Below are 17,676 nucleotides of genomic sequence, written 5' to 3'. Positions count from 1 at the left end.
TGTTCGCCAACTTCCTTCCTCACTCTCTGACATATCTCTTATAACCTGTGTTTTCACCTAAGTTGTACTAACAAGAGCCCAGTTGGAAACACAGAATTACCTTGAACAAATTACCAATTTGAGTTTGACCACTGTTGGAAACATTTAGGATAGTGTAAGACCGACTGAACAAAATATATACAACAGATATGTAGTACTACACACTGTATTTGTTATTTTATAACCATTGATATTTAATGCATTATCAATAGCAGGCATTCAATCAAAAGGGATTTCTATTTCTCCAAATTTTCAGTCTACTCCCAACTCTTGCTCTGGATAGCATTATTTTTAGATTACATACTGTATTACAGACTTGAAAAAATACTCATAGGAGTACAAGTACCCCCAAAAGACATGACTTGGTAACCACTTTATAATAACTATCATTAATAAATGGTAAATTGATAGTTAATTACGCTTTAGTTAGTTATTTTACTGTTAAAAGGCTGTCAAATAATGTTTATATAAACTTTATTAACCATTTATTAAGCAATTGTAAAGTTTTATAAACATCAGTTGCAACTTTATAATAGTCATGTTTCTAGATGCACTACCCAGTGTTTATTAACCTTTTACAAAGCTTGGTCAGTGGCTATATGCTTCAAACTATGACAGTTGTAATGTTAGTTTTGCAGGGTTGCACGGTCAAGTTAACAAAAACAAATATGCAATTTATTTAAACTTTCAAAGTAAAGGCACAGAAACTACCTTGGCAGGTTAAGGCAACAACTTCTTTAGTTTAGGGAAACAAAAATTCTTAGGTTAAGAAAAAAAATCATGCTTAAAAATAAGTATTTTTCTCATGTAAGTTCATGTACCTACATAATGTGATGTACATAAGTAAGTAAGATATTATAATCATCAGCTGCACCTTTACAACAGTAATCCAAACAATAATTAAATATGGTTTACAACGTAATTATTAGCCACTAACAAAGTGATGATGGTTATTGTAAAGTGTCATCAATGGCTTAATTACAGGTGATTATGTGTGATTGGTTACCTCCACCACTGCTTATTTTCAGTCATAAGCCTGTGGTCATACAACATGTGACTGAAGATGGTTTCCTCTGTTAAGCTGGTGTGTGTTGTACTGTATGTTGTTTTCCACATGAAAACTTCGACCTTGGCCCATGTGGAATCAGTGTACCTGCGTGATCTCTGCTTGCTCTTCTCTTAAAAGAGGGGACTCACGTTGCGAAAGCACAACCAAATCAATATGTAATTATTTAGTATCACTGAGCCATGCTGCAATTCACTTTGATCAAGACTGCTAGGGGGCTCCCTCAATCGCTGCTTTCCCTGCCTGCTGCATCATGTCCCAGGGCCCACCTGGAGGAGCGTGCACCACAACGTGAAAACCCACCCCCACTACCCCAAAAGCATCAGGCACTTTCAAGCCGTGCACAAACTGTAAACATCCCCGCCTGGTATCAATTTATATACTGACCAATCCATGTCACCGTGGGGCTGACAAGCATCTACGGGGAGCGTATGGCTCTGTACAATCAGTCTAAATAGTGGGAACATCCCTGAAAAACAAACTTTACAACATCTTCCATATGGTGAGAGGCGTGGAACCACAGCTAACCACGATCAGCGGCCTGTGCGGAGGCAGTGTCTGCTAAGAGCGCGAGACAGGCGGCCATATGGACACAGGCACTATACAAGACACACAACTTTCAGCAACAAGAGCCTGGGGGACTGGCTTATATCGCTGCCACCTGTGCTCGTGGAGGCTCATGAGCACAGCGCTGCTGCTGCTGCTTCCACTCCAGTCTGAGCCCTGCTCTCGAAGACAACAGGCCAGATAGGGACCATTCATTACTCCACACACTGTTGTTGTGTTGCCATGTGGGAATAACTCCAACCAGTAAAATCTCATTCATATACATACACTGAAAAAAGAGAATTGTTGGATCAACTTTAAAAAATACTTCAGCTGGAAACAAACAAATGAATTAAGTTATTTCAAATCAAGTTAACAACTTATGTGAACACGATTGCTTTAATTCACATGAACTTAATAATCTGATTCCTTTCAAATCAACAGTTTACATTAATGCAACCTAAATGTGAGGCAGGTCAACTTAAAAGTTTCCAATTTTTCAGTGCAATTATTTGCTTACCCAAAAGTAAAATGCTACTTTTAAACAACCTAATAGTATCCTTGCAGGAAAAGCTTTTTTTTTGTTGTAATCTTTGTATGTTATTTCAAATACAGTTAACACAATTGCTAATGTTAGACTGACTTAATGTTAGTTAATGCAACATTAGCCTGATTTCATTCAGTGAGTTAACTAAAATTTAAAGGACACAATTTAACCAACTCTAGTGGATTATTTGATGTACATCATACATTATTATTACATCAGACTTAACTTTCTTTCTGAATCACCAAGAGAAAATGGTGGCTAAAAGACGTGAATGTCATGACGTCAGATGCACAGTAGTAAGAGAAATCTAACCAACTTTTACTGTAACATGAAGAGCAGGTTGAGGGAATGAGATATAATTATTCAAGTTGTTATAATCCACACAAATAGCAAGAAGCTGAATGGGATTCATTCAAAATATTATATTACTTCAACTACTAGTGAAATACACTTTTTACAGTGTATATTAAATAAGAGATAACGTCTAATGCTACTACTTCAGGGGATGTCTTTAAGGATAGAGAAGAAGAATAAATACTGAAAATAACATCTTGCATTTCTCAGCCAATCGTCCATCTGCTGTGATTTAAAAAATTGATGAAAACATGAATTAGTAAAAAAAAAGAAAGAAAGTAATCTAACCATGGCGTGCCAATTTTGCAGGATTAAACAAGCTGATGTTCAGATTAAAATCTCATTTGTATCAATGTTAGCAAAGCTGTACCTCAAGTAGGAAATTTTAAAGGTCGTCACAGGTTTCCTTGTGTTATAATTACTTGCTTAAGAGTTCACATTGTTCATAACATGTGATAATTGCATTGCAATTAGGAAGCAGTCAAGCATTCATGAATGTGGTTAGTAGCTTTTTTTCCCCTCCCTCTTTCAAAAGTCTGGATTTTTTTTATTCAATTATGAATTATGCATTCACATTAAGACCTCTGTTTTGATACAGCTAATAAATAGATGGCGGAAGACCTATTATAATGAGTTTTTAACAAGGAAATGTGTGGACTGGCGAAGGTAACGCTGGTTTTTAATTTAAAGAGATCCTTTTTTAATTCTTTGCGAGCAGGCTTGTTGGTTAATTCTGTATTAATAAGATATTGAAATGTGGAGTGTGCTGGGAATCAGTGAGCACAAAGCGCTGCGAGGGGCTGGCGGCAGAAGAGCCCTTTTAAACGGTGGATGGCTAAACAGTAGTAAATGACAGAATTTACACCAAATGAGCTACATTAGTGTAATAGGAGAAGAGTGTAGGATTCATGGGGTTTTTCTCCCATTTGAGAACATGTCGAAGGAAGAAAAAAAAGAAAAGGAAACCGCTTTGCAGTTGCCTGTGTTGCGTTAAATTTGACTTGCACCCATGACAGGTCTGTCAGGATGTTATTATTGTCAGGCAGCCCGGGGGAAGAACACTCTAATGATCTTGTAACAGCGATGAGGAAAACCGTGTCATCAGCTTCCTTTAGAGGAGAAGGAACATTAAAGTGCCTATAGACTTGGACAGAAAGTGTGTGAAGCTTCCAGGTGTTGCACTGTGTTTATGTGTGGACAGACACGTGTGACTCCGACAGCTGCCGGCCAGTTGTTTTCTGGCTCACTTCTTTTGATGAGATGCTCGGGCTATAAACAAGTCATGATCTATGGCACTGTGTGCTGATGGACTCAATCTATCAGCAGAGGAGGGAAGATTGATGTCCACCATGCTAGGTCAGAGTCTGGCCACAGTGTGTGCAAAGCCAGTCACAACACTCTCCCTCACCGCTTGTACTAATGTTAGCCTTATTCCCTCGTGTCCTCCCCCTCAATCCTCCATCCATACACTGCTACCCTCCTCTTTTTAAAGTCTGTGTAAAGCAATAATAAATGTGTTCTGAGCTCGAAACACCACAGACAAAATGTGTTATTTAACCACCCAAACAAATTTGAATGATTAGGTTTCAACGTTGTTAAAAAATAAGCACTTTTCTATGCTCTGAAACACTGGGGGTGTGTAAGCTGTCTCAAGTTTCAAATACCGCTACAACCTGAAAAATGGATGCTTTGTCCAGCAGCATTATTGGACTTGTACAGACATACATGTCTGAGCCATTACAGCCAAAATCCAGCAGCCCTTTACTTGTGCTTGTTTAGCCTGACTCGATCAGCCCAGTGCAGCAGCGATTTGCATCTCCATTACAACAGAGCTACCCATTTGAAGGTGTGACTTTTATCTGAAGATCAGCTTAACTCAAGCTGAAAACAGTGAATTAACACTTCATTTCTTATAAACTTTTCACAATAAAACTGCAGGCTTTTATTGTGAAACGGCAAAATCACGAAATGTTGGGTTTTCATCACCAGTAACTTACCAGTACAGCTGAACGCAAAATAACAAATGAAACAGTAAATAACGCAGGAGAGAAACTAAACTTTACACCATAGGAATTCAGTGAGAAGTTACAGAAGTACTGAGAGCTACTTTTAAAAAAGCTTTTCTCTCTGATATCCATCACAAATATGAGTTGGGTCAGGCTCACTTTGGCCACACTCCGGATGTGATCCATCTCGGGCATGACTTGGCACAAATTTGGCGATACAAATGCAACTCAGTTTGATTTGGCCAAAAGTGACAATGGAAAAGTCCCAAAATTCAGAGCTAGGTGACAGTGACCTACCCAAAACTTGTCTCTATCTGTAAGACAATAGAATTTAGGTTGGGTTATTAGAAATGAAGCAAGCAGTAACTGCTGGGCTGATTTGGAAAGACACATTACAGGTGTGTTTGTGACTGATGAGAGGAGGAATTTCAGTCAGTCAGTTTGCTTGTGGCAGGTGAATGAAACAAGCCGTGTTACCTCAAAGAACCATTCTTCTCATCATCTTGCACTGCTAATTCTAAAAGCTAATGTGCTCTAGTAAACATAGTGTTAGGATATGTATGGCAGCAGTGCGTCATTGAGCCATGATTTCAGGTTTGCCCAAAAAGTCCTGATTACAGAAATTGTGAAAAATGATTTTACGGTCTAACTCAACAAGGCAGCCCTACTTAATTCTCAGTCTTTTCATATGTTTTCAGCAGTTGTTTTCTAACATATACAATGTAATGAGAAACAAATTTGTGAATTTCCTTTACCTAGACTTTAACTCCCTAGGCTCCCTACCGGATCCTTTCCTTCCATCCTCTCTGTGCCACTGCATGCTTTACCCTAAATGATTTAATTATCATTTTTTCATTCTGGTGTAAGACAAATGAAAGGCAAGAGAGATGGGAGTGCTGTGCCAAATCTGATAATTTATCTCCTTAACAGATTGCTGTGTTACAGTCCCCGAGCTGTGGTTACCGATGGTTGTTGGGAAGTAAAGTGGGCCAAGCGCTTTGTGAGGATGCTCCCCCTTTTTACAAAGCTGATGCAGCACTGTATTGGGAATTTGTGTCAGATACAGATCAGGCACATTTCATTTAAATAAGCAAATCATTGAATAAAGATGACCTGGCTCACAGGGGTATATCTCTATCTATGCATCACAGTTCGTGAGCTGAGAAACAACACGGCGGGCTGACAGATTGAGTGACTCAGGCCCTGGTCATATCTGGGATGTTGTTCAGACAAACAGAAATCCCAGCCTGCCTTGCCAGAGTGTTCTTTGAGACAAGTAAAAGCAGGAACACGTGCCCCGTCTTCAGTGTGTCAAGCCGGCAGTGATTGAATTTCTCCTCCTTCCTTAAGACGGAAGTGCAAAGCCGGTGAGTGATTCCTGTGGATGCACTTAAGGTTTTAGTTGCAGGCGTCGTTGTGCCTGGGCAGATTTTATATGACACATGAAACTAACTACATGGTACTTAGGGCCTGCTGTAAACCAATCTGAAGCCAGTCGGGAAAACAGGCCCATCAGCAGAGAGGCTTGTTTCTGTTGCATGACAAAAGGACTTGCAAAACCGCATCAATTAAAAGTTCATTAAGTTCAGCGCTGGGAGGATGAGTGGATGCTCTCTATTTACGCCCGGGCCGGCCCAGCCCATTATCTTCAACCTGATTATTCAAATCCCTGGATTATAACACAGACGTTTTCTCAGAGCCTTGCTTAGAATAATCATACTTAATAATATTTCATTTTTCTTCCCATGGAGTCTGATTAGAATTGAGTCTGCATCATCAAAAGAGAGGAACAATGCTCTTGATAGTTGCGCGATTGGAGTGCTCCGAAATTAACACAAGAAAGGATTATTGGTTTGTGTGGATCTAAATTAGCATCATTCAGCATTTAATAAGGGATGTTTTGTGTTCACTTTGTATCAGTCATTTGAAAGTCTGCATAGGTAATCCACGGATTCCTTGAACAGATGGGGCTTGGATGAGAATCACCTGCTCGCTTTTCTGACAGATCTAAGATACTGCGAGAATATTCAGACTGAGACTGCCTTCTTCACTTAAGCTTGTGTTAAACTGCTGTTGACATCTTCTTTAATCTCTGACAGTCAGCGCGAGGCAGAGGGGCTGCCAGCTCTTGCGTTATGTCTTCTCCGATGTTTCATGGAGCCCTCAGCTGAGGCTGGTTCTTGCCTTTCGCTGCCATCGATGCTCACCTTGTTTGCTCGCTCGCGACAATGTGTGATGGAGTCAGCGAGTCAATATCCTCCCCTGCGATTTGTCTTCAGCTGTACAAAAAAACAGACACTCAGCCAGACACTGGATGAAGGACTGGAAGCCTGTGCATACTGTCAGCTGTGGGAGCAACTCACGCCCTTTTATTTTTCTCCAGTGTCTGTGCCGGAAGATAACTTTGAAACACAGTAAAGAGGATAAGTCTGTGCAGGTAATATGAATCTGTTTAAAACCGATACCGCTGCTTTAAAGGAAATAGCTGCTTTCCGTTTGTATCTCTCCATCAGTGTAGTATTCCCTCTCAAAAGTCACTCAGATCCTCTCTACAACCCCCCGTGTCCTACCCCCACGAGCAGCCCCTCTTCACCTCCAAAGGCCTGCCGGTTTACTGTGCTAAACATGTTTTCATCTGCGTTGCTTTCATAATGACGCGTAGGTTTTGATCACTGAAACACAAGTCAGATGTTATGCAGTGAGCTCATGGTGCCTGGAGGCTCCTCACTAGCAGTTCAAAGATCAGGCTTTGGTGCAAGAAAACAAGCAAATGTGTAAGATGCCAAATTAATTCCTTCCTTAAAGATGCAGACACACTGCTCAGAGAGCAAACGCCTTTCACAGATGATTCATCCGTGTTTTGAAAATGTGATACACCCAGCGTTTGTTTGTTCTGTGCACATAATAGCTTGTTGTTCTTGTTATGTTTTTTTTTATTCTTGAACTGACAGGTGATGATCATGTTGATTCTACGTCTCAACAAGTTCCCAGTATACAAGGAAGTGTTGTTCCCTGTCTGAAAAGACACAAGAAATCTCACTGTGTTCAAGGAACTCAAGTCACAGTTGCACTTCCCAACATGCAACTGAAACAACAGCAGGAGAGGTTCAATACTCCTATACTGATACAGATTATAATAATCATCATAATCTGTTATGATATGTTAAGCACTTCTTCACGTGTCTTTATAACTGGCTAAAGTTATGGTAGATATAATGTGTTGTGTAACCCAGGACCCAGATTCTTCTTTCAAACATTGTAGTCACTTTGGCATGGATGTATTAAGAATTTTGAATGCTGAACTTATAATACATTTATATTCACCACTTATAATACTACAACCTTGTTGTAAATTGAGATTTATAAAGCCTTAAAAATGCATTATAATAAATGTTCTTGTAATGCATTGTAGACATGACCTTCATACAAAGTGTTACCCATTTCTCTTAATCCCTGTATTCCTTCCAGGTGTTCCGATGAAATCCCCAGCTGTACCCATGCACAAAGAACAGTGCCCTTAATGGAAATAATACTTACAAACTATAAATTAATAGTAATCTCAACGCAAACCCTATGGGGACATGTCCATCAACTGAGGCCCTGTGAGAAATAGCTATTTTAAATGGGAATATGAGACACATGGGCCTTGAGTTCTGTCTTCATGTCAGTGAGGACCAGATTAATTACCAGTTGTTGGTTACAAATAAAGACGAGTGCTTGAAAAACTTCATTTTTAATCTTCACTGAGCCTTCTTCTCATTGTGAGATCACGCAAAAGTTACAAGACACATTCAAATGAAAGACAACATACAGTAGACTACGTGAAAGTAGGGTTGGATGACATGAGGGTAAATAGTAGAGGTGTGATGGTAGAAATGCACCTGAAGGCAGGGATCTGGCAATAGCATTTGTGATATTTTCCCAGGATGGTAAAGGCATGCCCTGCCCTGCTCTGCCTCTGATTGGCTTACCTGATATCCTTACACTAACCCTACCCAGTCTCACTCCTCATACCTAAACCTATCAAACCCAAATCACACAAACCAGTGAAGGCAATGAGTACTGGCCAATCAGAAGCAGAGTAGGGTGGGTGGGTCATGACTTTGCTCTCCTGTGCAAAAGCTATTCTTGCGTGATTATAAATGTTCCTGTGAGGTAACATAATTTGGGCAGCAAGACTGATTACCATGTTCTTATGATGTGAGAGTGACAGTTGTTGGCGGCACCTCTAAGCTAGTTTGCCAATCACAACAGAGCAAGACACATCCCAATCATGCTGGTATTCATTTGCGAAAAAATTACATACATTGTGTTAGAAGATTTTGGCCCCAACTGCCCACCCGTAAGTAAAACACCTCACAGAGGGAGGGACTCACCCTTCTCTCTTGTGACTCATGTACTGGCCGTTCGTGGAGGCATGCTGGTTGAGGAGTGGGTTCTTTGGCGGCGCCGGGGACGACAGGTCGAGGCCCCGGTGGCCGTTGTTGCTGCTGTTGTTGTGCTCCTCCTTCACATGAGCGTTTGTCACCTCCTTCCACAGTTGCTGCAGCTCTGCTGGAATCATGCCTGAGACAAACAAATTGGATAATTAAATCAATTAACAGCTAATCCAACTCTCTTCTTCATCACTTAATTAAATCAAAGCGTCTGTAAACAAAGCCGAGTATTAATTAGAAAATATTCCACTACAGGGTAATGCACTGAGAGCTCTCGCCTCCCCCTCCTCTCTCTTTCTCTCTCCGCCACCTCCTTCTCTCCCTCCCATTTTTCCTGTGATCTGAAGCGTGTTTGTATACACAAATCCCTGGCATTCACGCAAATTTCATGCCCAGAGTAAATAATTAACATCCAGACAAGGCATGAAATCTGAATAATCACCATTATTTTCTCTCAACAACAGAGATGTGCAGAACATACACAACAAAAAGTTTACAATAGCAACACTAGAAAACATCCCACCCCTGCCTCCTTGAGAAACAGGACCCTGGGGTAATATTCTCAAAAGCGCATTAATGTGCAAAATACTTAAAGCTCTGCACCGCCTCCAATTGACACAGAAGACTTAAACCTCATTTAACAAGTCAAGCACACTGCAGCTCACACAGCCCTTTGAAAAAAAATCCCTTGAAGACAGAAGACATTTTTCTGTGTGTGCTGGAAACACATCTACATTGCGGAGGGTTTTTTCTTCCTGTGAGTGACAGCCATCCCGACACCCAGGGCCAGAGTCGGGACGAAGAAGGATAATGCTGTGTTTGTGCACCCCACTTTCCATGTCTGAGAAAAGAGAGCCTTTGTTGGCACACAATACATACATATATATGTGTGTGAGTCCATCTATGGTGTGTCTGCTACTGTGCCGGAGAAGCTTTCATTTGACACAAATGAGGATAAAGCTGATATGTAAAATAAGATTAAGCCTCATGGGTGCGGGATCTGTGGCTATTTGTATTTTCAGTCAAAACATACTGCGTCTGGATTTAAAATCCTGGTTTAAATAGCATGCTGAAAGATATAACACAGGGGTGTAAAATATATGGCCCATGGGCCAAAACCAGCCTGCCAAAGGGTCCAATCTGACCTAGTGGATGACTTTGCACATTGCAAGATTCTGATTTTCCAATTAAAATACACCATTCATAAAATGCTTGGGAAGGGGTGTTTCCTGGACTCAAAATTCATTTGTTCAAGATGCTCTTTGAGTAGTGGCAGACATCACAAAAAAGATCCTGTTGTGAGCAGTTTCACGTAAGGAAATATTTTCTTTCTGCAGTAGAATCTTCTTTCTTTCGGATAGAACGAGAGGGAAGACATCTCTACGGCCAATATCTCCAAAACTCAAACTAAAATAGTCTAGATGGATAAACAGCACTACATAGCAGGGGGGAAATATGTATTTTTAGTTTTGGGGTAAACTGTCCCTTTAAGGTTTAACATGACCATGTTACGACAATAAAGGCATTTAAATTGTTTTAAAATAGAGTGCCTTGTATTTTTTTATGATTTTAAAGTAAAATGCATCGCTATTTTTGATTTATATTGCATATTACATCGCACTTATTTTTCAAGACATCTCAAGCTGTTTGTCATCAGTTTTGTAAACCCCTAACCTTGTGAATGTTTCAGATGGTTTTACTTCTTTATACTAAAAGGGTAAAAAAACAAAGGTATTGTTATTTATAGGTTATTATGCAGTGGTTTTACTGGTCCAGCCCACTTGAGATCAAATTTGGCTGTATGTGGTCCATGAACTAAGTGAGTTTGACATCCCTGATCTAATATGTCTGGATTTGTATTGGGTTATTCAAATCCACGCTTAAATAAGCCACATGTTTTAAGTATGGTGAAAGCAGCCCTTGGATATGTGGTGAATTTAACCGCAGAGCAAATGGGCAAGACCACTCGTTTAACATTACAATTAATTAAATCCATTCTCAAAATGAGCACTGGCAAATGAAAGATGATTTGCACATGCTTATCTACTTGGGTTTATATTCTCCGTATCCCCCCCTCTCCTCCCCTCCCTCCCCTTCCTCACCCGTTTCTCATCAGCAACTCTATAGATACCAGAAGTGCTCCTTTCAAGCACCAGATTGTAACACATTGTGTGCAAAATGCTTAGTCTTAATTTATTCCTGTTGTGGAAAATAACTGTGAGGTGAAGATCTCAATACGATCAGCAAAAATATTTTTAATTTGATAAGCTACTAAAGATTTTAATTATGCTGGTAATGGAGAACATTGGCCTAATGAGGCGGAGGACTCCAGAGAGACGCAGGGGCTAAGAACTGTGAAATGAGTCTGATAGGATTGCTGTAAATTCACACTAGATCGTTTGCATATCAAAGAGCAGGAAATGATTACAGGACAAATCAATAACCTTTCCACGTTCCAAGGAGCGTCTTTCCTCATTCGAATATTTCAGCAGCCGCGCTCTATTCTGCCTGCCTGTATTCTCCCTTATTCTCTTCAATGCCTTGATGTGCCCTAATCGAAGTGCACGTCCATGACAGGCTAAACATGCTTAATATTGCACTCTGTGTTACAGCATGCTAATCCACTGCTTGCTCATTTCCAGTTGCATTATCAAAGGTTCCATTGTTGTTTTTGATGGCATACGGAGACTTTGCGAGCAAAAAGTCTTTCTTTTTTTTTTTTTTCCTGTGAAGGCTGGTTTGGAAGCGGAAGGTCACTGGTGATGCGAGTGTCCTGCGCTCCGACAGCGGGAACAATCATTTTCCCCCCACTTGGTGCCCGGTGACAGTGGGCGATGTATTTTTAGCCGATGTGCTTGACAGGGCGGCCCACACTGGCTCAATTACCCAGCAGTCCTGGTGACCCCGACACCACTGTTTACTCAGATGAAACCGCAGCGGATAGACCGGTCTGATGAGGGAGGTAACGGAGTGGGACCAGGCTGTCTCTTTCTGGATCTAGTCCCTGGTTTTATTGCTCTCTCGGTGCTCCTATCTAACCCTAACCTCTTCAGACTCAACAACAGCTATGGCTCATGATTCCACATAAATGACAATAAAATATCATTACACAAATGTCTCACAGGGTGTCATATTTTGTGTTTGGACATGGAATTTCTCTCCATCTGATTACAGTGGGACACATAATGACATTGATCTGTAAATCCTCTTTCTTGGGTCCCCAGTTTGTCCATCCTTTAAATGCCGGATTGGTTTATCTCTTCTGTTTCCATTTTTCAACACAACTATTCTGCTCATTACGACTGGGAAATACGGACAAGCACTCTAAAAAATGTATGTTGTTGGGACACTTGATTGATCACCGGCCTCCCAACTCAATTTTACCTCTGCAGGTAGCTCTGGCACCGAGACAGGCCGAGCTCTTCAACCTTTTCCTGTCCTTGTCCCCCTGTACCCAGGTGACCATGTTCAAGCAAGCAGAAAGTTGATTTAAGGTTCATAATGACATCAGTTGCAGGCCATCATCCCCCAAATAAAAAATGGCCCCCGGGTGCTCCGGGCTCTTTAAACCGAGCTGTTACTTCTCACACACACAGCGCCGGTGCCATGGGGGGACAGTGACATCGCTATTAGTTTATTGTTCCGTCAGGCTGGGACCTTTACTGCACCCCTGTTTATGTTGCCGTAATCACTGGCCTGCTGATATGCACCCCTTAGGCCTGAAATATGTCCTGTCCTAATGCTGCAGGAACTATTACCAGTAGCCCACTGCTGGACGTATCAATCACTGACAGGTCAGCTGCACTACCCGCCGCTGTCCCTGATGTGCTGCTGTTCTGTGAGCACTTCATGGCTCGCCACATTCTTTGCTTTCACATTACCGGCAAATTTGTCTTGTCACTGTCCCACTGGCCTCTCCGAGACAGCTTAAATGATGTTGTGTAGCTACGAGAACTCGCCCTCGTGCAGAGCAACCTCTGCCGTTTTAGCTGGGATGTGCACAAACGCTGCCCACCACTGTGGCACACACACACACGCACACACACGCTTGCATAAACATGCAAACACCTGAGCAACGTGAGCCTGAGCAACCACTGACTCACTTATCAGGTCAAGAGGACAGGCTTTTTGTAAGGATAGGGGGGTGGGTGTGGAGGGGGGGTGGTGGATCAAATTCATATTTATGAGAGTTATATCCTCCCCAAACACATTGTTGTAATTTATAACAGATACCGTCTGGCCGCTTCCAAGACTTTGAACATTAATGTCAAAAGAATTTACGACAAGAGAAACAAATTATGCTCCAGATAATGTGAGCAATTGTTTTTCACTCAAAACGGCTATCTACAAGTTTATACTTAATTAGTGCTATCAAATTTTTTGAAAAGCTAATTCAAATGCATTCCTTCAGTCTATCGTTCTGGCAGGAAAAAAAAAGACTGCAATCTGTCAGAGCCAACAATGAAACTGAGCAGGAGACTGGTGCAAAAATGAGCTTTCAACTGCCCTAAACACACCTACTTTTCTTTAATTACTCTGTTACAGTGACCTGTTGTTTGAAAACCTTTTCTTCCTCAGCACATGCAAAAAGGATGGAATGAACTGCATGTGATAACAGTGGCTTTCTAAAATTATTATATTGGTATCTACATTTTCAAAGGAAAAAAATAAATATCATCAGTGAAAAAGTCCTGCCCGCAAGTTTGAATCTGTAATCGGGGGACCCAAACCGACCAGATCAACTCATCACTTCCGACGCAGTGCTAACTGCTAGCTGAATATTGCAGATTAGATCTGAGCACCATGGGCCCAGCCCGCTGATGCATGAAAGAGTTTAGTGATGTGGAAAACAGAAAGGTCATCAATAACTTCAAACAGTCAAGCAGAAAATGTGAAGAATAGGAAGACAAACCGGGGGCCTGAAGCACTAGCCTAAGTGTTGTAACAGCTGTCGGAGGCACACAGTGGATTAACCATCAGTGGATTGTGAAAGCAAAGTGACCAGGTTTGACTGGTTGTGACAATCTGAAACAAAACACTGATTGTGCATACGAAGATTCACTTCCTCGTCTTAGATGTTTATGCAGACCACACCTTTAACACATGATCCCTTCAGTTTCCATCACAATTCATTTCAATACACGATTGGAGGAAAATTTCATACAAAAATTTAAATCAGAATTTTCTGACTCTGAATTAAAAGTACAATTTTGTCTCACAATTCTCACAACATTTTCTCAACTACGACTCTGTAAATTCATCGGGGTCTGAGGCACCTCACTGGGTGTGAACATCACCAGTGAGGTGTATTTCTCTGTATTGTATTTGTTGTCTGTTTTTGTTTGTGTTTTGTTTTTAGCATTTTAAGAAATTATCAAACATAGTTGGAAAGCATATGAAAAAAAACCTAGAAGAGTGCAGTGGATGTAACACCTTTGTAATCACCAACATTTTGATTAATTACATACTTTTTCTCAGTAACTGAGAAAGTAACAGATTTCAATCACATTTATTATGCCATTTAATTTGGTTACTTGTAATTAGTTACTCCCTGATGCAGCTAGTACGTAAGTCTCCTTTTTAGCCTAGCAGTTGTTGATGACTTGTAGCCCTACAGGTTTTATGGAAGTTTTTTCCAGGTTTTTTTTAAAAATTGTGAATGACTGCAACCAGAAGAGGCCCTTCAGCATACAGTCACAAACATGAACAAAAAAGTTTAGGCTGATGAGTCCATTAGTATGGAAGATTAGCTGCGGACAAACTCGATATTTGCCTTGTTGACTGCAATCATTGGAAAATAAGATGCCACTCACTGATGGCGGTGGCTGATATTTATCGTTTCACTTATTTGCAGTCGGGCTCAGAAACAGTAGCTATCACACCCACTTGCAGTTTTTGAGAAGAAACCACTAGCTGGATGCAAGTCTGGAATACTGTAGGAGTGCCATGTGTTTTTTAAATAATGAAGATTACTTTGTTTACCTGACAGAAAATGGGGAATAAATACCAACAAAAACAAAATAAACAGCCATTGGTATCACCACTGGCATCAGCTGTTGAGCAATTTGTTATTTTAATCTGTATGCATCCCAAAATAATATATATAAGTTTTTTGTAGTTTATAGTTGGCTGATAAAAAAAGTCAAAGGAAACATTATAACAAGGACGCAGCAACCAGGTAGCATAGATACAAGGAGAAAGACCTCAATATAATTAATATGACATTATTTAGTCAGCACATTTAACAGGAAGATCATTAGAAATGTTAAAATCATTTGTTGATACAACTTAGAGAGAAATTCAGTATGTGGCTTGATGCATGGATCAGCTGTATTCATGTAAATAATAATTCATATGTTTTAATACAGTTAACTGTGCAGCTCTAAAAAATCAAATGTGTGTTGAAACCTGAAAATGAATAAATTCACTCTCTTGATGAGATGACATGCCTTTGAGGTATTTGGTGATGCCTCAGTATAAACAGGATGTTCTTGTGCTGTTGTGAAATCCGTCAACAGTACACTACCTCATCATATCAGCCATATAATGCTTTACTCAAGGTGTGTGTGTGTGTTTGCCAGACATCTGACACAGAGCAATTGAGCAAAGCACACTCACAACACAGCAGCGCTCCACGCCTGTGCCCATGGCAATCGTCTGAGAGTGGATGAGTGATTCCATACCCAGTCCAAACAATAACACCACTGTACAAACCCTGTTTGTGTTTGCCTATTACCTAAGCACCCCCCCCAAACCCTCCTGTTTTATCGCTCTTATCTTGTTATTTCAAAACTGTTTGTCTTAGCTGGGAATGAATAGTCTATGTCATGTTCTAAAAACCCTTGTGTGAGGGCGTCTTTGTCACAAGGCGACCACTCCTTAACAAAATATTAAAGGATAAATAAAGAAATAAACTTCCTGGCCAAACAACAAGTATTGACTCCCTATCAAGTAACAGGCGGTTGCACAATGTCAAGTTCACTGGCAGTTTACGAACAATAGATCCAGTCTTCCTCCAGGCTGAAGCAGACTGCCACCAGGATGCCAATCACAGACACGGGACACAGAGTTCAAGGACAAACAATCGACATCAAGCTCTGTCTCCATTTGTAAGCAGCAGGATATTTTACTTCTAAAGTCTAGGATGATAATAGATAAAGCGTCGAGTTCCAGAATCAAACTGCAGTGGCAATGATGGGAGGTACAAGTTGCCATTTAGTAAATTAGAGAACTGGATTTACAGTAGGTGTGTCCTGAATCAGTGAAACTGCGTACAGTACGTGGTTACATATTTGACTGGTTCATTGTTCACTTTGACTAAGCAAATTTGTACGGGTATTGTAACAGTGGCGGAGCAAACCTCTCTGAATATACAGTGATATATACCTACATGCTATAAAAAACATAATATTTGTTTTAATTTAAATAAGTAAGTGTCCAGGCTGCCTCGACTGAATTTGAAAAGACGAGTTTAGGTAATTTAGTAATGATTTAAAATAAATAATGTTTTCTGGTCAAATAAATTTGATATTAATTCAGTTGTACTTGAGAAAACATGCAATAATGTTACGATATTTTCTTAGTCTGAAGTTCCTCATTTCACAAAAACAACTTCAGTTTCAGCTGTTCCTGTTGGAGCTACTTTGGTCCAACTCCCAGTGAATACTAACCTTCATCATGGTTCACAGTTTTTAAATTATTGTAAAAACAAGCAACCATGACTTATCTTAAAGTGTATCAGAGAAACACAAGTTTTCATCATTAATGCTTTCTTCAAACTACAAAAAAGAAGGGTCTCAGGAGAGTTTTAACTCTCAAACAATGTTTCTTTAGAAACTTACTTTAATGAGTTGATTGAACTCTGTACAGTACATTCATTCAACTCACCATTTCAAGTCAAAAGACTTCAAGTTGGACAAACTTAAGTTCTTAAGTGTTCTGAAAATACATACTAGAAATTCAATCTTAATTAACTTGAATTAATAAGACTTGTATATTTACTAAAGTAAATGAGGACAGATTAGTTGATTCAATGAGTAAAATTGATTTTTTTTTTCTTTTTAAAATTTAAGTTTTAGTTTTCTGCATTTTTACAGTGCACAAACTGCAATGTCAAAATAAATTGTTAGTACTTCCAAATTTCTACAATATCACGTCAACAGCTCGATATGACAGTCAGAGTCAAAGTAATCTCATTAAATGGTTTAGGTCTTTTAAGAGTCATATAGGAATGCTAATATTTTTACACTGAGGCTGCTTATAGTTTGTGCCGAGGAACATCTGTGTGCCAAAAAAGTCAAATGTTTCTCCCACAACTGTTGGAGATTAAAGGCCCGTGAAACAACATTCATCTTCATGATGATCATGTGACTCTTAAAATGAAAGCCAGCTCACATAAAAATGATTTTAGAAGTGTTAGCAGGTGTCACTGTACCTTTTACAGGCAGTTGATTAAAATCCTCCTACACTACAACTCAATATTTTCTCTGCTTAGATGTTTAACGGTTTTGTAAGTGGAATTTCCCTAATTATAAAAACACAGTCACAAGCTATGATCAGGGAACAACTCCCATAATAACAGGTGCAGGAAATCAACTGAGCAATCAAAGATATAATACAAGGCCAAGATCATCTAATGTAGCAATAAACAGATGTATTAGCTCGAATCTAATTTCCATTGTT

General features: G+C 40.0%; 1 protein-coding gene across 10 annotated transcripts in view; it reads right to left on the bottom strand.

The window, feature by feature from the left end:
- foxp1b (forkhead box P1b) overlaps nucleotides 1-17,676 on the bottom strand; it is a 237,443-nt gene that overhangs the window by 30,415 nt on the left and 189,352 nt on the right. For all 10 annotated transcript variants that reach the window (XM_084727703.1, XM_084727728.1, XM_084727700.1 and 7 more), the window contains one exon: nucleotides 8,935-9,124. In XM_084727703.1, coding sequence (XP_084583829.1) covers nucleotides 8,935-9,124 — 190 coding nt within the window. The remainder of the gene's footprint in view (nucleotides 1-8,934; nucleotides 9,125-17,676) is intronic.

The sequence above is a fragment of the Lutjanus erythropterus genome, chromosome 2, assembly GCF_056507025.1.
Source record: "Lutjanus erythropterus isolate fLutEry1 chromosome 2, fLutEry1.hap2, whole genome shotgun sequence".
In the NCBI taxonomy this organism is placed as follows: Eukaryota; Metazoa; Chordata; class Actinopteri; order Lutjaniformes; family Lutjanidae; genus Lutjanus; species Lutjanus erythropterus.
This window is presented reverse-complemented; position numbering and strand designations above follow the sequence as displayed.